The 21,740-nt window shown below is 46.9% G+C and overlaps 1 protein-coding gene across 1 annotated transcript in view; it reads right to left on the reverse strand.

The window, feature by feature from the left end:
• Positions 1-4,638: 4,638 nt before the first annotated feature.
• LOC146798639 (neo-calmodulin-like) overlaps positions 4,639-21,740 on the reverse strand; it is a 266,479-nt gene continuing 249,377 nt past the window's right edge. Inside the window, exon 7 of the mRNA XM_085625965.1 lies at positions 4,639-5,221. Coding sequence (XP_085482091.1) covers positions 5,202-5,221 — 20 coding nt within the window. The 3' untranslated portion in view covers positions 4,639-5,201. The remainder of the gene's footprint in view (positions 5,222-21,740) is intronic.

Here is a 21,740-nt window from a genome sequence, read left to right on the forward strand (position 1 = left end):
CGATTCTTGGCAGTCACCACCAGGGAGAGGGCCTCCCCCCGAAGCACGGTCTTAAAAGCTTCCCACAGCGAGATCGCAGAGTCCACGGATCCCAGATTGTCCTTAAAGTAATTATCTACCTTCTTTACCAGGGCGCTGCGCATCTTGGGGTCTCGGAAATACCAAGGGTTAATGGGGGCCACCCTCCCTCCTCCCTCTCGACCGAGATCCAGCCGGATCCACACTGGCGAGTGATCAGAGATACCACGTGCCATGTGCCTCGCCTCGGATATCAACGAGGCATGTGCGGCCAAAGTGAGCAGGTAGTCAATCCTGGAGAGGCTACCATGCGCCCCGGAGTGAAACGTGTATTGACTCTGTGTGGGGTGCCGGAGCCTCCAGCAGTCTATCAGGCCAAACGTGTCTAGGAGGTCTGGAAGCCATTTCTGAGCCCCCCCTGTGTCCCTGGGCGGGTATCTATCCAGCAGTCCGGAACCCACAGCGTTGAAATCCCCTCCCACTACCAGCATGCCCCCCGGGAGAGTCAGCAAAGCCCTGCCCAATTCAGCAAATGTGGCGGCCTGCAGGGCCGGCGGGACATAAACCGAAACCAAAACCAAAGTCCTTCCTTCCCACCGCCCCGCCACCGCCACAAACCTCCCCCTATCGTCAACAATGGTGGAGTCCACCTCAAAAGGCAGCAATGCTCTAACGAGGATGCCCACCCCCCTGGACCCAGAAGAGAATCCCGAGTGTGCAATGAATTTAAACCCCTTCCTATTCAGGGCATAGCACGTATTGCCTATGAGGTGCGTCTCCTGCAGCAGTACAACGTCTGGCAGTGAGCGTTTCAGAAATTGCAAAACAATCCCCCTCTTAATGCGATCCCCCAAACCATTAACATTCCAGCTTATAACACTTAGGCCTCTACCCCCCATCCTCAAACGGAAAGAGGCCCACCCCACACCCGAGGCGCCACCATGGAACAACCCTGAGGATAATCATCATGCCTTGCAGAAATAAACCCCCCAACAACATACTCAAACTCCCCATAACTCCCCCCACCCTGCACCCCTGCTGCAGCTTAAAAAGCCCCCCCAACTTGCAGTGTGCCTGTCGCCCCACAAAAACAAAAATCTACAAAAAGTACCCCAAGGGAGGAAAAGAGCACCCCTCGTCCTCCCGCAACCCTCCACAGTTACTGCACTCTATCCAAATCTACAAATATGGTCAAATCAAGTCAGGCCGGCTTTGAGTTATCAGCCCTGTCCATCCCGGCCACTGTCTCCATGCTCAGCTGTGTCGTCCCCGGTCCGTCGCCGGGGCAAAGCGTCCAGCCATTCATCAGCCATAACAGGAGAGTCAAAAAAGAATGTCCAATCTTCATGCACCACCCGTAGTCTGGCGGGGAAAAGCATGGCATACTGTAGGTTCCGCTCCCGAAGCCTTCGCTTCACCCCCAGGAAACTCTGTCTCTGTCTCTGCACCTGCTGGGTAAAGTCCGGGTAAAAATTCACCGACGCATTCTGGAAGGGGACTGGGCCCGTCACTCTCGAAGCTTGCAGGATAGCGTCCCGATCTCGGAAATGAAAGAGCCGGGCGACAATCGGCCGCGGCGGGGCACCCGCCTTGGGCCGTCCGCCCGGCACCCTATGGGCCCTTTCCACCGCGAAAAACTTCCCAAGGCCCTTAGGCTTCAGATGGTTGAGGACCAGATCTTCCACAAGCAGGTCCGCCGAAGCCTCATCCGAGGACTCCGGTACCCCGATTACGCGCACGTTGTTGCGCCTGGACCGGCTCTCGAAGTCCTCCAGCCGGCGGGCGGCGAGGTCACTCTCGGCTCTCAGCTTCCTGACCTCGTTCTGCAGGTCCGCGACCTCACCAGTGAGGCCCGTGGTCTTTTGGTCCAGGTCCTTAACGCGCTCGTTTGTCTTGCCCAGGTCCGAGCGGATCAAGTTGACATCCACCAGGATGGCATCCACCTTATGCGCCAGGGCCTCGAATTGCCTTCCCATCGAGGTCTGCATCCCATCAAGCGCGCCCATGACATCCTGCAGGGAGAGCTCCGGGGTCCCAGGCGAGTCCTCCTTTTGGGCATCCGGCGCCTGGCTCGATCCACTCGGCGATGTCTTCGGGAGGGCGTAGCGGTCCATACTATTTACTTGGGAGTACGTTCCCCGCCTGGTGGACTTAGTCTTCAGCCTATCTCCTTCTGCCTTGCCCGACATAATGGACTACAAGCAGTCCAATGCAGTGAGGACCGTCCCCTCTCAGAGAGAGGTCTAAGGAGTGAGCAGGTCCGCCTTGTTCTTCCAAAATCGCCCACCGAGCGTCCCTGGGGTTATAGAACCACCCAGAGTACTACAGTGTCCGGGCAGACAAAGGGAACGAAACCGAAAGTGAAAGAGCGAGGGCCTCCGTCCGGTAGTTCACACCTCACCAGGCCGTTGTTGATCAACTAGGAGTCGGGCATCCTGCCAACTCTAGCCCCTGGCATCTCCGGGAGTTAGGCCGCAATCTTTCGCCAGTCATAAGTCCGGTTCCCGGTGGGCGATCCTGTCGCGGGTAGCATCAATCGCCTCCCTGACAACTCAGCAACACGGTGCCATGCATACCATCAGGATTTGAGTCAGGATAGTCGACGGAGGGCGCGAGGGTCTCGGGAGCTCTAAGCTCACGCGGCCATCTTGGTCAAGCGCTAGGCTCCTCCAAAAAATTTGCGATTTCTTAAGTTTGCGTAAGCATTTAAGAAATCGCAAATTGCGATTTCTTAAATGCAATGTAACACGCACCCAATTTGTGCGATTTCTCCTTAAGAAATCGCAAATTACCACCAACTTCAAGTTGGTGGTAAATTGCGATTTCTTTGAAATATGCACATTTTTGCATATTTCAAAGTGCCATGTGGGGCACATTCATGCCCTTAGGGCATGTATGTGCGCCATATGTGCACACATGCTGATTTCAGGGGTGCATCAGGGTGTCATCATGACACCCTTGCACCTTTGAAAATATTCTCAATTTGCGATTAGCAAATAGCGAATCGCAAATTGAGAAGGACTTCCCATTCATTGCTATGGGCCTCCTGGCCCATGGGAATGAATGGGAAGGTATTCCTTAATTGCGATTTCGCAATTTGCTTATCGCAATTAAGGAATTTTAAGAAATCGCAAAAGTTGTGCAATTTTTTAAATACATCCCGTTTTGCAATTCTCAAATAGCGATTCTCAAAAAATCGCTATTTGAGAATCGCAATTGGAGATGTTGTTACATATGCCCCAAGATCACTGTTAGTGCTCTGGAACCAGAAAGTAGGTCAAAGCAGGCAGAAAGAAACAAACACTACGTCAAAGCACAGCTCAAGACACAGGACATGACACAAAAGGTAAACAGTAAATAGCATAACAAGAAAAGGTAATCATCATACAAGATACAACCGGTGTCTTTTCCATGACTACTTTCAAAATTAAGTATGATAACAATATACATTTTAAAGTCACTCACTTGGGTAGCTGACCATTTTCCTGCATTGTTGGACACTTGAAAAAATTATCTTGAACGAGAAGGTAAAATCAAGCACTTCACATACATAATTTTTTATATTAAGCCCCAAAGAACATAACCCACTGTTCCTTATTTGTCTGCAGTACACTACACCCATTCCCGGTTTGTGTTCCTTCAAATTGCATTCATTGTACTTCATGCTGTGGTTGTTGCATATACTGGATGTTGTGAATGTAAATGTATTGTCAATGAAGCTTATCAAAATGGCAGTCAATGGTTATGGGGTGTGGGGGGGGTGTTGTCAGGTGGGGGCAACTAATCTTTTAAAAGCAGATATGAGATATTTAGCAAAAGAGTTAAATCAGAAATTTTTGTTATGCTTTGGATAATATAGTCTTGAAAGTGCAAATACAAAGAAAAGTGAGCCTGTGCCTAAATAATATAATGAAAAGTCTGTTGTTTTCAGCATTGTAACGCAATTATAAAGTACTGTACTTTTAATCTTTAGTAACTCTGCAATTGAGTCTATCCAGCAAGAAAGGCACATTATGTGGCATAATGTTGCACATCTTATGATAGTATTAGTTCATTTTTTCCCATTTTACATTTATTAACACTGTCTGGGCATAGGTTGTACCTCACTAGTGCCAGTTTAAAACACAAATATAACAATAAACAACAGAAAGGTGACCAGTCAATGTTTGCAGAGGGTCTACCCCTGCACAGCAACACTTGTCACTGCATTTTTTGTAACTTTTGAACTGTTCGAGCTAGAAACAATTTTGGGGGGTAAAATCTGCAGATTATGCAGCAGATTATGGAATATGTGGCAAATGCTGAAAATCCATGATTATGCGAAAGACGCCGCAGCCGCCCAATCTCATAATTCCAGTGGCCCAGCCAATATGTACCTATATATGCAAACATACATATGCACAAAGCTACAACAACAGAGGCACTTGGAACAGGCAGAAGACCTACTCATCAGTCACTACCAACACCCATGGAAACCATAATTGAGGCAACCATTCAGCCGGAGAGTGTTAGGGCGTCAAAAATAAATACCTCCAATCCACCAATTACACTGGAAGGTAAGATTTCATAAGATTTTCATTATCTCATGATAGCATAAGAAATACAGATTTTTCATTAATGTATATCAGAAAGTCACTCCATTTTAATGGTTGTTTTAACTTTCAAATGCATTATGGGAGTTGTAGTAACAATAACAAATAATTTATCCTATGGAGAGAAACACATGTTAAAGAGTTTGCTCTCAAAACATTGTCATTAAATGTAGCCAATAATGAGAGAAGTGGATTTAGAGTTAAAGAAAATGGAAAAATGTTCATGGAAAAAGAAAACAGTATACCAAAGTACAACTATGCATTTTCCTCAAATGTATCACAACAGATAGAGTGTGACCCAGAGCAAGATGGCACTGATGAAAGTACTTGTGAAATTGAGCAATCCACAGACATACCTGCCACACAGACAGAGCAAGTAGCAACCACAAGAAGAGCTACAGTTTTACCACTCCCTGATTTCCCAGAAATATGAGATGAAACAAACACAGTCAGGGAAAGCACTGCAACACCTTTGAGAGACAGACAGGTTTTTGGAGAGGCGTTGTCATGCCACAGCTCCTTGTAACACTCGTCTCCTTGCTGCAGAAAAGACTTCAGAGTCATCGCAGTTGTTTGGAGGGTTAAAAGCCTCTATGCTGTTTGTGCAGCGGCTGCAGACCAAAAATATAAAAAACATTAAATCGCCAACTTATGTTTATCAATCGTACAATGTCACAATTGCTCAATGGGCAAGAGAGTTTTAGGAAAACAGTTGAGGATGGTCAGATCATGAGGAATAACAACTTTGCAAGATTAACTGAATCTATAGATAAACCTGTTACAGCAATACAACAGGACCACTCAACACAAAGACATAGGAATCACCAACACATGGTAAGGTTTGATACATTAATCAAATCCATCAACTGACTGGCACAGGCTACTAGTAGTTTATCTAGGCACACTGTTAATATTCAAACTCCTATGGGTCACTACTGTAGTGACGTAGCCCTTGGCTTTGTGCAGGTTACATCTGCCTCAGAAAACCTTCAAACCAGTGTAAGATCAGGGCCTGCAGAAGCAGGGTTAGGGGATAGTGAAGTCAAGATTAAGTAGCCTTTGATCTTTCAACACAAATTGAGAATGAATCCAGAATAAAAGGAATGTTTTGATTTAAAACCACTATCAAACGTGGTATTGTTTTCATTTCCAGTATTCCCTTTTTACTTACCTCAAAAGTAATTAGTAGCGAGTACCCTCAGCAGCAGAAGAGGCATCCTGTTGTATTGGTGGTATTCCATCCTCGGGATCAGAATCTGATTCAATCTCCATATTGTATAGGCCACTCCTAATAGCAAGATTATGCAACATTGCACATGTAGCTATGATTTTGCAGCATGTTTGCTGGTGGTACTGGAGGGCTCCACCACTCTTGTGCAGACACCAGAAGTATCCTTTTTGATTCCAAATATCCTCTCTGACAGAGCGTGTAGTTTTGTGAGCACAGTTATATCTCTGCTCGCTGCTTGTTCTTGGATTTAAATAAGATGTCAAGGTCCAAGGCCTGTAGCAAAGTGCCTATTTTTGCATGGTTACCCCCCACTTTTTGCCTGATACCTGATGCCTTTTGACTTGGTGTGCCCTGGGTCCCTGACAATCAGGTTCCCAGGGCCTGTGTTCTATCCCCAAAACTGAACCTTTGTACCCACAATTGGCACATCCCTGGCTACTGGTAAGCCCATTGTAAAAGGTACAACGGGTATCAAGGGCACTGTGACTAGGGAAGGCCTCTAAGGGCTGCAGACCTATTGTACCACCCTGCCCATTGACACACACACACTGCCACTGCAGGCTGCGTGCTTTGGTGCAGAGAAAGTGGAGAGTTGACATGGCACACATCCCTGTGTGCCATGCCTGCAATCCACTGCCTAGGTAACTCACCTCACTAGCAAGGTACACTAAACCACAGGTGAGGGTACATTTTCATGAACACTGTACCCCTTCAGTGTCTTAGACATTGTAAGTGCAGTAAAGCCATAAAGAGTATATGGTCTGGGAGCCGGTAATTATGAACTCCACAGCACCATAATGGTTTTACTGAAACGTGAGACGCTTGGTAGCAAACATCTCAGCACATTAAACCCACGCTGATGCCAGTGTGGGATATAATGTAAGATGCACTCAGAGGGCATCTTAGAGATGCCCCCTGAAAAACAACCAGCACTGGTGTGGTTCCTGATTGGCTGCCTGCCATTTGCCACCACCAGACAGGTTTCTGGACCACTGAATAGATGGCCTCCACTCTCTGGGTCCAGAAACAAAGCCCATCCTGGGCAAAGGTGTCATGCCTCCTCCCCTGGCTGGGCTGGGTTCACGAAGGGGTAGCTTCAAATGCGTGCCACCTTTGCAATCTGTCCCTGCCTTTTGCTGCCCCAGCAACTGTCTCTCACCGGTTCTGACCGCCACTTTGGGTGGGAGAATCGGCGGGAAAACCAAGTTAGGAGGAGAATTGTGCCCAACCTTTGTCACCCTACCCCTTAGGTGGGGGAAGTGAGGTGAAACACACATCTCAGTCCCCTCCATCTTGAAGATGAGGGGACCCAGTCAATTAGAGAAAGGCTCATGCCCACTCCCACTGGAAAGTGGCATAATAGGGTGTGTATTCACCCCAAGGAAGGGACCTATTGGTCTCGACCTGCACACCAATGTGAACACCCCAAAATTTGTATTTAGGGGCGACCCTGAAACTTGGCTCCACAGATTTGAGGAAGAAAGAAGAAGAAGGACCAAAGAGTCGTGCTGACCAAGGAAGAAGAGGACACCAACTGCTTTGGCCCCAGCCCTATCGGCCTGTCCTGACTCCGACCTACTCACAACAAAACCCCAGAGTGTCCAGCAGCCACCCAGAACCCAGAGGAGCTTCCCTGCTTTCATCCAACAGAATCTGTCTCCCGTGAGCACCGTATTTGCTCAACAAAGACTCCAACACAGAACCCGGATCCAAGCGGCTCTGAGGTTCTGCACCACTCTACACTCGACGCCCAAGGCCCAAATTCGAGTGGCCCAACACGACGAGGAAGTCTCCAGAGCGATCCTGACCTGGCATCTAGTGATCCCTGACCTACCTTGAGCTTCAGGCGGATGCCTGCAGCCTGAACCTGAGGGGTCCCCCCGACCGCGACCGGAGTTGGTAAGAACATCGGACGCCGAAAGACAGCCCTGCACCCAACGCCATAACGGCCTTGAGTTGCCCAACCAGCGTTGTCCAGGCATCCACCAAGACTCCAATTTAAGTCTCCTGCTGGTGGTCGCCCTCAGGAAGCCCCCTTGACCAATCCTGCATTATCTTTTCTGAACCGGAGATCTCCAATGCAACCACCGGGCTCCCGAGGGATTCTTGGCACTCTGCATCGGCCGCCTCTGTGCTGCTAGTGGTGCAGCTCCTGTGCAGATTGTTGGCCCCTACAATGCTGATCTTAAACCCAGGAGCTTTTCTTCACAACAGAGTGGCCTGCTCGTAATCAGCCCCTGACCAAACGCTCCCTAGCCCAATTGGCTAACATTGGGCCTCTGCACTCTGCACCCAGCCGCCCTATTGCCGCTGTGGTTGCGATTTGAGTACCTACCTGAACCTTGGGGAACCTTGGTGCTAACCGGCAAAAGCTATTCTTGCAGGTCGTTTACTTACCTGCAAACCTTTAACATTATTTTCTCCCATTTGAACCAATGTTATGATTTTTCCTTCCAAACATTTTGTGTGGAACTGGCTTTTTGAGTTCAACACTGTCGTACTTACCTGTGTTTTGTAAGACCCACATTGTGATATCTAGGCATTTCACCCGAGTAGTAAAAGTAACTAAAAAGTAATCTAAAAGTACTCCAATGCAATTTTTATGTATTCTGAACTGTTTTGAAAGCATATGCAAACCTGTAATGATTCCAATTCCATTCACAATTGCATTTCCTTGTAAAGTTTTGCATTTGAAAATATATTCTTCTTACCTGTACCAAGTCCTGCTTGATTCTAGAAATAAAAACATAAGTATACCTTTTTATACTTACCTAATTGGTCTGAATTCTGTCTCTGAGTGTGTGCCGTCACCCTTGATTGAGTGAATAAAATAAATGCTTAACACACCCTCCTGATAAGCCTAACTGCTCACCACACTACCACAAAGAGAGCTATTAGTAATTATCTAATTTAGCCTCTGCTATACCTCTGGGGATCCCCTGAACTCTGTGCACCCTATACCTTACTTTGGTATAGTATATACAGAGCCAGCTTCTTACATTAGTGGATCGGCGGTGGGGTCTAAGACTTTGCATTTGTTGGACTAACTTAGTCAACACCTGATCACCTAACATTAATCCAAAAATTGACTTTAGTACAACTCGTTTTTTGAACTGACTATTTTTTTAAAGTTTCATTAGAGCCTTGAATTAAGTCCTTGTATTATTTTTTAGAAACTTTAAAACTCACTGAAGTTAGGGGGGGGAAGTACTTAGAACTTTGTGTGTAGGTCTTCCAAAAGGAACCCCATTTTAATAAAATAATGAGCAACCCAGAGAAGATGGCTTAGGAGCTCAACTCACCCAGCCTAGAGCTTAGAGAGTTAAATCTGTAAAGCTAAAACAAAATGAGTTGGGTCCAACCCTAACAGAGCACATCTCATGGAGGTTTTGGCAGGGCATGCAAGGGACCACGCTACTACTGAAGGAAGGGATCTCCAGGTAGATGGGGAAAGTAGTGAGGATGACGGGTGGGGCGTTGTTTCCCGCCGCATACACCTATTTAGGTGAGATGCCTGAGCGGACGCGCAGCCACTGATGGTGAGGTTGCCTCACTTTTAAAATACTATAAACTGCTGTAAGGCGTCAGACTCTTGAATCTGAAGGCCATTAGTCTTCGTTTTCCACGAGGCACTGTTGGTTTTAGATTGTCATTTTAATCGTTATTTTAAAACTGCTCGTTTGCACAGTTACCCTCGCTTGGCATTCTCGTTTTAAATCTTATTTTTTAAATTGCTTATCTTACACATTGCACTTTACCTTGCTTGGCATTCCCGATCTGAGCCCCGTTCTGTCACGGCTGGTGCCGATTGAGCAGAGATTGTATGAGCTCAAATCTGCCTTTTCCTGCCACGTACCGCACTATGCACGCATTTCCGGGTGGGGCGGGGCGTTGTTTCCCGCCGCATACATCTATTTAGGTGAGATGCCTGAGTAGACGCGTGCAGCGAGTGGGCCACTGGCGTGCCGCTGGCGCGCCTAAGGCAAGCTTGTCTTCGCCCGTCTGTGCTCGGGCCGGGCTCAGGGCCATAACCCCTATCCGTTTTCCGATGTGTGGTGCTCCTGGTCGCAAATACTCCATAGAGGCTTTGCTGTCTCCTAATAGGGCATGTAACAGGGCAGATAATAAGTCCTAGTGTGCACTGCTTGACTTACAGAGTGAATCTAGACACTGTAAGCAGTGCAAGCTAACTTTCAGCTTTGCCAAAATCAAAAAATGCTCGGCTATAAGACCTCACAAACAGCCTCAAGCAAGAGAAACAAAGCTGATTTCGGCCATGCTTATTAATGCACAGTCCCTGGTTAAACACAATCTGGAATTCGCAGAGATGGTAGGATCCCACAAACTGGATCTAGCATTTGGGACCGAAACTTAGGTGAATAAAACTACAAACGTAGATCTGGTGCAGGCCATCCTGACGGGCTATGCTATTCTTAAAGCCGACCGGGCTGACAAGAGGGGTGGGGGCCTAGCAATTATATACAGAGATCATTTTGCGGTCTCGGGCTCTGCAGTAGGAAGCACAACAGATTGTGAAGTCCTGTCCTTTCGGATCACACTTAGCCCAACCTATACATTCAAGGGCCTGTTGTTATATAGGCCACTGGGGGGTAGAGCCACTTTTTAAAATTCTATCAGTCCAGTCATTGAATCTAGCTGTGCTGCAGCGGACTTTTCGGTGCTTGGAGATTTTAATTATAACTTAGAACAACAAGATGAACAGGATACAGCCCTCCTGGTGGACACCCTGGCTGGCTTTACTCTTAGACAAATTGTTGAACAAGCCACTCATAAAGCAGGACACACATTAGATGGTATATTTACATCTAACCCCAACTTAAAGGTGTCAGAAGTATTACCTGTCCAATGGTCAGATCATAAGGCCATAATGTTCTTGTGAGTATCAATCAACACTCCACAATATCATGCAGCTCAGGGGTTATAGCCAAAGGGCGGGACTGGAGCAGTATTGATACCCTCTCTTTACAAGCTTCCTTAGCTAGAACCCAGCCAGACCTGTCTACAGACGCTAACATGGCAGCTTACAGATTTTCTACCTGCATTAAAAATGCGGTGAATCCTTTGGCCCCCATCAAGACCTTTTCTAATAGGCAGAATAAGCCTTCGGATCCCTGGTTCTTGGAGAAATTAAGTAATCAGAAACGGATCTGTAGAAGGAAGGAAAGAAGGTGGAGACTGAAGTATGACACAACTGACAAAATACAATATAAATAATCATTGATGGATTATAAAAAATTACTTCAGGATGAGGAAAGCAAATATTTTACATCAAAAATACAACAGGCAAAGAATTCAACTAAGGAATTGGTTTGAACAGTGAAAAGCTTGGCTAAACTCCAAGAGACTCTGAAGATGGTTGGCAGCAAGGAATTCTGCAATATATTGGCTCAATTTTTTAGGAACAAAGTGGAGGCAGTGTATAAAGATCTTAGTGGATATGGCAATACACTGATTGAGAAGCCTGCAGCGGGCATGCCATTCTCCCCTTCTCACCTGCTGACCTGTTTCTCCATACCTCCTATGGAGCAGATCATCTAGGTGGTTTAGACTTCCAAATCTGGGGCACCGCAAGATCCCTGTCCTCCGAAAATATTGCATATTGTCCCTGAAGTGGTCAGTGAGCTACTTTGGGTCCTGTTTAAAGGGATCATTGGCTCAGCTATGTTTCCTGCTGCATGGAAAAATGCACCAATCTTGCCGCTTCTGAAGAAATCTGAGCTGGACCCAGCTAGAGACCCATCTCAAGACTACCCTTCCCCGCAAAAGTATTGGAGAAAATATTAAATATGCAACTCACAACCTTTATCTCCTCTGAGGACCTTTTAGATCCATCGCAATATGGGTTCCGGGAGGGGCATAGTACAGAAACTGCCTTGATTATGGCCACTGAGGAACTGAGATCTATTTTGGATGCTGGGGGGAGGGCTGCACTGATATAATTAGATCTGTCGGCGGCCTTCGATACGGTGGACCACGTTATTTTAATCAATAGACTCTCAGAATTAGGCATTAGAGCATTGGCCCTTAAATTGTTGTCCTCCTTCCTCTCTGATAGAGTCCAATCAGTTGAAGCGGGGGCCTTCGCCTCAGAACCGTTCTCGCTCCCTTGTGGGGTTCCACAGGGCTCGGCCCTTAGCCCTACGTTGTTCAATCTGTATGTCTCTCCTTTGGCCAAAATCATCAGGCAATGTGGATTCTCAATGGTCTCATACGCTGATGACACTCAATTGGTGGTGTCAGTTTCCAGCAACTTGAAGAGACAGCAGATCGTTTCAATCTCTGTTTCTCTCAGGTACATCAATGGATGAGTCTGAACTGCCTCAAACTGAATGGTGGAAAGACTGAGGTCCTCTAATTGGGCTCGGATACCTCTTTCTGGACACCCAGATGGTGTCCGACTTGCCTGGGAGACACCCCAACGCCTGTATATAAGGCTAAAAATGTAGGCGTTATCTTTGATGACAAATTGACCTTGAAATATCAGATTAGTTCCCTCTTTTCCTCTATCTTTTTCATCCTGAAGATGATTAGAAAAATCCGCCCCTTCATTCCACCTGAGTCAGTAAAAATTCTGGTGACAGCACTGGCATTGTCCAAATTGGACTATGGAATCGCGCTGTATGTAGGGATCCAAAAGCACCATCTTCAAAAGCTACAACGGCCTCAAAATGCAGCTGTCAGATGACTGCTGGATATCCCGAAATTCCAGCCAGTCTCGCATAATTTGAAGATCCTGCATTGGCTCCCTGTGGACAAGAGCATTATATTCAAAGCCCAGTGTGTAGCTTTCAAGGCAAAAAGAACAATTGATGGACAGAATGCAGAACAATGTCATACATTCACCCTAGTACAGAGATCTGGGCCTAAATCTATCGTTTTTTGCTCACCATGCCTTTGCAGTTTGGACCCAGCCATATGCAAATCAGTCTTGACCCTGCGCCCTATCAGAACAGTCCAGCCCGAACTGCCAGGCCACGTCCTATCTGTCCTGGAAACAAGATCCTAGGACCGGTTTCGGGCATTCAGCCCTCATCAGCCAGGATAGCTTGACTCCAGTAGCATGGAAAGCATGGGACCCACATCTGGGTATACCCGTCACACTCGGGGTGACAAATGCAAAAAGAACAATTGATGGGCAGAATGCAGAACAATGTCATACATTCACCCCAGTACATAGATCAGGGCATAAATCCATCGGTTTTTTTGCTCACCATGCCTTTCCAGTTTGGACCCAGCCATATGCAAATCAGTCTAGACCCTGCGCCCAATGGGAACAGTCCAGCCCGAACTGCCAGCCAGGTCCTCCCTGGACTGAAAACAAGCATCCTAGGACCGGTTTTCGGTTTTATGCTTTCAAGGCACAACAAGGAGTGGGCCCTGACTTCTTGAAAAAGCAATTGAAATGGTATATACCAACCAGAAATTTGAGGTCGGCTCACTGCAAACTCCTACAAACGCCCAGAATCAAGAGAGCCAGCTGGGGCGGAAGAAGCTTCATGTTGGGGACCATTAAAACCTGGAACGTGCTTCCCGGAGAGATAAAGAATTGTCCAACTATTTTGGCCTTTAGAAAAGCTCTAAAAACTTGGCTTTTTGTAAATTAACTTTCAGCCCTTGATTACGTGGTAACTTTTTACTTTCCATCAGGTTTGAGTGCCTAGATGCCTTCGGGCATTTGTGTGCTATATAAATGTTTAAATCAAATCTAAACCCACCACCTCAACTACTTACAGAGGATGGTAACTTTGTGACCTACCCCTCCAGTCCAAAGTGTACAGGGTCTAGATCCTACAAAGGTAGGGCAGACTCTGTACAAGACAGCTAGGACAACTTCACTGAGGAGGACCACCTTTTAGCAAGGATGGCCAAAAGACTACAACTAGAGACTAGGCTCCTGTCTCTAGAGACCGAAAGAGCAGAGATGGGCCTAGAACCCATCAATGGTGGCAGCAATTTAAAACCCAAGAAAAGGAAGGATCTAATGATCCCAAAATCCCCAATGGGATTGGCCTAAATTTGAGGATGGTGATGATATCACCAAGTGGTTCACAGCCTTTGAGAGGGCTTACGAAGCCAGGAAAGTGAGAAAGACTCACTGGGGGGGGGGGGGGAGGGGCACTCCTTTGGGAACTGCTCACTGGTAAGTGCAGGAACAGACGCTTGTCCTTACTGGGGCAGAAGCAGAGTCTTATGAACTCATGAAGGGTACCCCAATTGAAGGATTTGGACTCACAACTGAGAAGTACAGAATTACTTTGGGGTGGGGGGGCTCAGAAATTCCAGAGTCAACGCAGGGTGGAATTTGCAGACTACTCAGTAAAAACACTAGGTGGCTGGTTGACTGGAAGTAAAGCGCAGAATTATGAAGGACTTTATATTTTGTTCATGAAGGAACACAGTTTAAGTAACTGCATCAATGAAACGTTGCATTAGTACTAGGTAGACCTAGGTCCGATTTCTTCCCAAGAATTGTGAAAGAAGGCGGACCACTGGGTCAAGACAAGTGTGACCAAGACAACCACTGGGATGACCAAAAAAGGGGTTACAAGGCCTCCCCAGGGGAAAGAGGGTGTGAAGCCCAAAGATAAAAACCAAGAGTCTTCTAAAGCCCCCCAAAATCCTGTCCAGGGGGTGCGCCCAAGAACTCTTCCCAGCCCACTGGTGGGATTAAGGGGAAACACTTTGATCCTGCTAAGGCCTGGTGTTTCCACTGTAACAAGAAGGGACGCTGAACTGGAGATCCTGCCTGTCCCAATAAGAATGTCCCTAGTCCCCCTCCAGTTTCTACTGGTGTGGCAAAACTTCAGATGGGATCAACAGCCAGAGCAAATCAGGGTTTGCACTGAGGCTGTTCCAGTCTCTGAAGGGGAGGGAGGGTTAGCCACTTTGGCTGACTGGCTCCCTAATTTACAAACATTCCTACAATACCTCTTAGGGAATGGGACCAACACAGAAGCCCTGATGGATACAGGAGTCAGTGTCACCATGGTGAGAGACACACTGGTTTCCCCAGAGCAATACATAACTGGAAAAACCTATCCAGTTACCAATGCTGACAGTGTCACTACTAACTATGCCATGGCTATGGTGACATTAGACTGGGGGGAAGGGAGGGGGTGGTTCTGGCCTGAAACACAGTGGTCTCTCCTAAGCTCACAGACGCCTGTCTGCTTGGAAATGATCTGGAAACCTCAGCATGGGTTGAGGTAGAAAGACAAACACATGCTCACATGCTGCAAATCCCTGAGATAGTGTGTGTGAAAATAAGTGCACAAAGCCTAGCACAGGGTGAAAAAGAAGAGTTGGAGCCTGAAATGATGGCCCAACCTCCCATGAGAATAGGTAGGAAGACTGGTGAAACAGCTCCCACACAGCAAAAGAGTCAGGAACCCTCTCCTCAGGGAGAGGACTTGTCAGCCCTAGAGGGAACTGAGCACATGGAACTTGAGCCTTATGAGGTAGAGCCCTTAGGCCTAGTGGGACCCTCTAGGGAACAGCTGTGCCTTGGGCAGCAGATCCTCCCCACTCTTGAAAGCCTGAGGCAGCAAACTGCTGCTGCACAGGAGTAGGGAGATGTCAGTGGCTCCCACAAAGGCTATTGGGAGGAGGGACTCCTGTACACTGAGGCCAGAGACCCCAAACCTGGTGCAACTAGGAGTGTGGTAGTGTATCAGTTGTAAAGAGAGTTCCTGCTCACTTTGGACCATGACATCCCCCAGCTGGGCATCTGGGCCAGACAAACCTTGGGAAAGACTGGTAAACCACTTTTATTGGCCACAGATGTCCCAAAAATTGAAGGAGTTTGTAAGCTCCTGTGTCACGTGTCAAGCCAGGGACACAACAGGTGGACACCCAAAGTCCCCCTTAAGTCCACTACCAATGGTTGGGTTCCCTTTGAAATGGTAGGTGTGGATATAGTGGGTCCGCTTGAACCTCCCACAGCTTCAGGAAGCAAATACATACTGTATTAGTGGATCATGCTGCCAGGTATCCTGAAGCCATTCCCCTTAGGCCTACTACAGCCCCTGCAGTAGCCAAGGCCCTCATTGGTGTCTTGTGGTAGTAAGTCTCTCGCGCCTTCCATGCGCGTGGAGATTCTCTACCACAAGCCGTTTGCATGTTTTAATTGTTGTTCCACAATTCATGCTGGATTGATGTTTTGTGGGGAACTCTGGAAACGTTTATTCAGTTTCCAGAGGTCTTCACCAGGGTAGGGATTCCTAAGGAGGTTGTATCAGACTGAGGTTCTAATTTCATGTCTGTATACTTGAAATACTTGTGGGATGAGTGTGGGGGGGGGGGGGTCTATAAGTTCACAACACCTTCTCGCCAGTGCTTAATTTGTAAAAGAAAAGGTGCCGGTGCTCAAAACTAAGATCAGATGCCCGAGGGTAGTGCAATTAAATGTCGGCGTGCCAAATTCCAAGGCTGGTGGTCTTTAATCCAGCTCATGTCTTTTTAATTCACTATCAGCCACTCCCTGCCCCTGTGTCTTATTCTTGAAGGCCCCTGCTTTCTCCCTTTGTGAATGTTTTGCAGCCTTTCTCTTCCTTAGTCTTTCAAAGCTCTGTGTTTTTCCCTGTCTTGTGCTCGGTGAATATCTGCCTTCGTATGATTGGCTGTTTACTATACTCAATAAAACAGACAGTTTGAAAACTTATCTTTCATTAAACACTGCATTAGCAGTCAGTTGCATACAAGGTAACTGGTACTCTTTTAAGAGCAATGTTTCACACAATGTAGATTTTCGCTATGTGTTTTAAAAAGCAGATAATTACAGACTAATACGTAGGTATTGTTTCACATGCACATTCATTTATTTAGCATTCTGTTACAGAATTATATTATTTTTAACAAACCGTGTAAAACCGCTGGAAGATGTTGAGTGATGCACGCATTAGGATTTAAAAATAAAATCTCCTTTCTGAAGTCCGTTCCATCACAGGAGCTGGGTTGTACTTTATTGTGTAATTCCCCATTCCTAGTGGCGCCAGGCCGACAGGAGAAATGTAGCTCAGAGTTAATTGCACGAGTTTTAATTCATGTCATCATAAAACATGTGGACTGCTTGCGTTTTTAAAAGAGGTAAACAGCGATTTGCATTTGTTTTCTCAGCCGGAAAGTAGTGGAGAGAGGGGAGGGGGTGGGCTGGGCGAGATGTTAACAAAGGCTTGAGAACATAATGTGCAGTGGCAGAAAACACAGGGCTGAGGGGTCATCTACATTCTCAAAACTCTCACGGCTTCCCACAGGACGCATGAGGGTGTCTCACTAGTAATATACATCGTTCTTTAAATGTTCCTTATTTCCCCCCCTCCTTTCCTCGCTCACGAAGGCATGACAGGCATCCCCTCCAGGTGGAAACTGCACTCTGTCTTCGCGGCCTCCGTTGCCAACCTTAATGCAAACATCACTTTAAATGTGCAGGGAGGCCGGTAATGGCAACATGCGGGCTGGGGCTGCAGCCTGGCTCCATCCATGAAGCCACACAGCAGCTCCAAAGGAGTGGGCATTTGGCAGCACTGATGGGAGTGCAATCCTGCTGCTTGAGGCAACAGTGTTGACAGGGCAATGCACACCATGCCGAGTTGCAAAAAAAATGATCTGCACTTGTTACTTCTCTCACGTGCGCCAAATGCCAAATACACTGTGGGCCCCTCCTCCAGCCCCTGCTTTTTGAAGCAAAAGCGTTCCAGGCCAGCATGGGGTGGGGGAGGAATTCACATGTTTACTCAAATCAACCCTGCCTCGCTTGTCTCTGGTGCTGTGTGCACCCCGCCCTAGGCTAGAGGACTTAACAGACCTTAGGAAGCAAATACACTGGCATTATAAAATTTCACGCCCACATCCTGATGACAACACTGCCTTGTGCCTCAGGGGCGCGTTGGAGAGTAAATCTTGCCGGGTTCACACATGCGCAGCTGCATTGTGCATTCACTTTCACAGTGCTTAAAAAACACGAGTTTCAGGTTACGTACAGCCTGAAAAAGCTTGTGGGTTTTTCTTTTGTTTACTGTTCTTAGGCCAGTCTCTTAACAGCAGTCACCCAATGTAGACCCGGCCCTGAGAAATAAGTGCCGGTGCTTAGCACCAGAAAGCACCGGCACAAATTAAGCACTGCTTATCGCTCACAAACCTATGGCCTTCTTGAAAGATTTAACAAGACATTGAAAGTTATGATAATGGATCTCCCTGAAAAGCTCAAAAGGAGATGGGATGTTCTGTTACCCTGCCTGCTTTTTGCCTCAGAAGGCAGTAGGGGTTACCCCTTTTGAACTTCTTTTTGGCCATCCTGTAAGGGGACCACTCTCTCTTGTGAGGGTAGGATGGGAGAAACCCTATCATGTACCAAAGCAAGATGTAGTGGACTATGTACTAGGCCTTCGTTCCAGGATGGCAGTGTACATTCAGAAAGCATCCAAGAATACTGAGGCCAGCCTGGAGCTCCAGAAGCTCTGGTATGACCAGAAAGTTGAGCTGGTGAAGTTCCAACCAGGACAGCAGATGTAGGCTTTTAAGCCTGTGGCACCAAGGGCCCTCCAGGACAAATGGAGTGGCCCTTACCCTATCCTAGAAAAGAAGAGTGAGGTCACCTATTTGGTAGACCTGGGCACTAGCAGGTCACCCAAAAGGGTGATGCGTGTGAACCGCCTTAAACTCTTCTGTGACAGGGCTGATGTAACCATGTTGATACTTACTGATGAGGATCAGGAGACAGAGAGTGAACCTCACCCTGACCTCCTCTCTTACAGCCCCCGAAATGGGCCAGTGGATGGAGTTGACACCTTCTTTGCCCAGCAGCAAGCTGATTGCAGACAAGTTCTGCAACAGTATGCACAGCTCTTCTCCTTAACCCCTGGTCAGACCCACTGGTGTACCCATGATGTGGACACTGGGGACAGCTTGCCTGTCAAAACCAAAATCTATCACCAGTCTGACCAAGTTAAGCAAAGTATCAAGGCTGAGGTCAGCAAAATGCTGGATCTGGGGATCATCGAGCCTCTGGGAGACTCTGGGCCAGCCCAGTGGTCCTAGTCCTCAAACCTCATCCACAGGGTGGAAAGAGAGAAATACGGTTTTGTGTGGACTACAGAGGCCTCAATACTGTCACCAAGACAGATGCACACCCCATCCCCAGAGCTGATGAATTGATAGATAAGTTAGAAGCTGCCATATTTCTCCGTACATTTACATTTACTTAACAACAGGGTACTGGCAGATTGGCAAGGCCCCAGGAGCAAAAGAAAAGAAAGCATTCTCCACGCCTAATGTGTACTTCCAGTTTACTGTGATGTCCTTTGGTCTAAAGACATGGAGTGCTATTGAGAGGGAGGCCTTGCTGAGGTTTGGTCCCTGAAGAAGCTGAGCCCAGACCTGTTTGGTATTCACTTCAATGTAAATGAAAGGTGAAAACCCCAAACCTTTGAGGTGGTCCATCTCCCTACAGGGAATGAACTTTACAGTGGAACATAAACCTGGGACTGCCCATGCCAATGCAGATTGCCTTTCCAGGTTCTTCCACTTAGACAATGAAGACTCTTGAGGAGCTGTTTTTAGCTCTTCCTGCTAGGGTCACCTGTTCCACCTTGGGAAGGTTTAACATGACCTGCAAACTGCAGGGCTGACCATCAAGGAATCCAAATCCCAGATACGGCAGGGAACTGATGTATACTTGGGCCACCTTGTGGGTGGAGGCCAAGTTCAACCACTACAGCCCAAAATCCAGACAATTCTGGATTGGGATGCTCCAACCAATCAGACCCAAGTCAGGGCATTCCTTGGCTTGACTGGGTACTACAGGCGGTTTGTGAAGGGGTATGGATCCATTGTGACACCCCTCACAGAACTCATCTCCAAAAGGCTGCCCAAGAAAGTGAGCTGTCCAGTTAGCTGTCTAAAGGCTTTTGACACCCTAAAAGAGGCTATGTACTCCGCACTTATTCTCAAGGCTCCAGATTACTCCAAGTAGTTCATTTTGCAGACTGAGGCCTTTGAACTAGGGATAGGAGAGGTCCTATCCCAAATCAATGATGATGGCCAAGGCCAACCTGTTTCTTTCAAAATAAGGAGGCTACTTCCCATGGAATAGCATTGGAGTGCCATTCAGAGGGAGGCCTTTGCTGTGGTTTGGTCCCTGAAGAAGCTGCAACCATACTTGTTTGGTATTCACTTCCTAGTTTAAACTGACCACAGACCTTTCAGATGGCTAATGCAAATGAAAGGTGCAACCCCAAACCTTTTGAGGTGGTCCATCTCCCAAAAGGGAATGGACTTTACAGTGGAACATAGAGCTGGGACTGCCCATGCCAGATGGCCTTTCCAGGTTCTTCCACTAACACAATGAAGACTCTCTTGGGGAAGGTTAGTCGCATCTTCTTTCGTTTGGTGGCAGTTGTGTAGGAAAGTGCCCCTTTTTGCATGGTTACCCCCCACCTTTTGCCTGATACTTCATGCAATTCGACTTAATGTGCCCAATGGCTCCCTTCCAAGCAGGTTCCCTGGGCCTGTGTGCTTTCCCCCAAACTGTAATGTTGTACCCACAATTGGCACATCCCTGGCCACATGCAAGCTCCTTGTAAAAGATATCCATCGGTACCAAGGGCACTGTGACCAGAGAAGGCCTCGAAGGGCTGCAGCACCTAGTGTGGCAACCTTAGAGGCTCTGCACCTTGACGCCCACACACTGCCATTTCAGGCTGCGTGTTTTGGTGCAGAGAAAAGTGAAGAGTCGACATGGCACACATCCCTTTGTGCCATACCTGCAATCCACCGCATGTGCCCTAGGTAAGTCACCCCCTAGCAGGGTGCTCTTGACCACAGGTGAGGGTACAGTTGCATGATCAGTCAATTCTTAGACATTGTAAGTGCAGTAAAGCCATAAAGAGTATATGGTCTGGGAGTTGGTCATTACGAACTCCACAGCTCCATAATGTCTTTACTGTAACCTGGGATGTTTGGTAGCAAACATCTCTGTACATTAAACCCACACTGTTTCCTTGTAATGTTTTGGCTTTAAAAAAATATTCTTCTTACCTCTACCAAGTCCTACTTGGTTCAAGAAATAAAAACATAAGTATAACTTTTTATACTTACCTAATTGGTCTGGATTCTGTCTCTGAGGGCGTGCTGTTATCCTTGATAGAGTAAATACAATAAATGCTTAACACAACCTCCTGATAAGCGTAACTGCTTGACCACATTACCACAAAGAGAGCTTTTAGTGATTATTATGTAATTTTGCCTCTTCTATACCTCTGGGGATCCCCTGGACTCTGGCACCCTATGCCTTACTTTGGTATAGTATATACAGAGCTAGCTTCCTACACAGCCGTAATGCATATGCACCGTCTCCTAAAACATTATGAAAACTGAAATTAGTATGGCTTTTATTTTGCATGATAAACTGGGTGTAAAATATTTAACATGAACTTACCAAGTAGAAAACTGTTGCCAAAATCACCTCGAGACAGCCTATTGTATATCCCACTGTGGCGGAACATATTTGAATCATGAGTGCTGTTTGGAAATCGGGCTACACAGTCTGTTAATATACAGGACGCATCATACACAAGCTGGATATTGAAGGAGTGACTATTTTTGTGGTTTCGAAAAATAAATTCATTAGCAGATGGTGGACTGATAGCAATATGTGTACCATCAACACATCCGAATACATTAGGATATGTATCAAATGACAAAATCATATTTTTGCATGCTGTAAGTCTTGTTGAGATACTTTAAAATAAATGTACTTATTCATTTTGGACAACATAACATCAAGAAACCTGCAAAATCCTCAACCTCCACGCCAGAACTTGCTGCCATTTTTAAAGGGCTTGAGGCATTTTGGGCCAGTTTACAGAGGTTGCACTTGATGA

Source organism: Triturus cristatus, chromosome 9, assembly GCF_964204655.1.
Source record: "Triturus cristatus chromosome 9, aTriCri1.1, whole genome shotgun sequence".
Classification (NCBI taxonomy): Eukaryota; Metazoa; Chordata; class Amphibia; order Caudata; family Salamandridae; genus Triturus; species Triturus cristatus.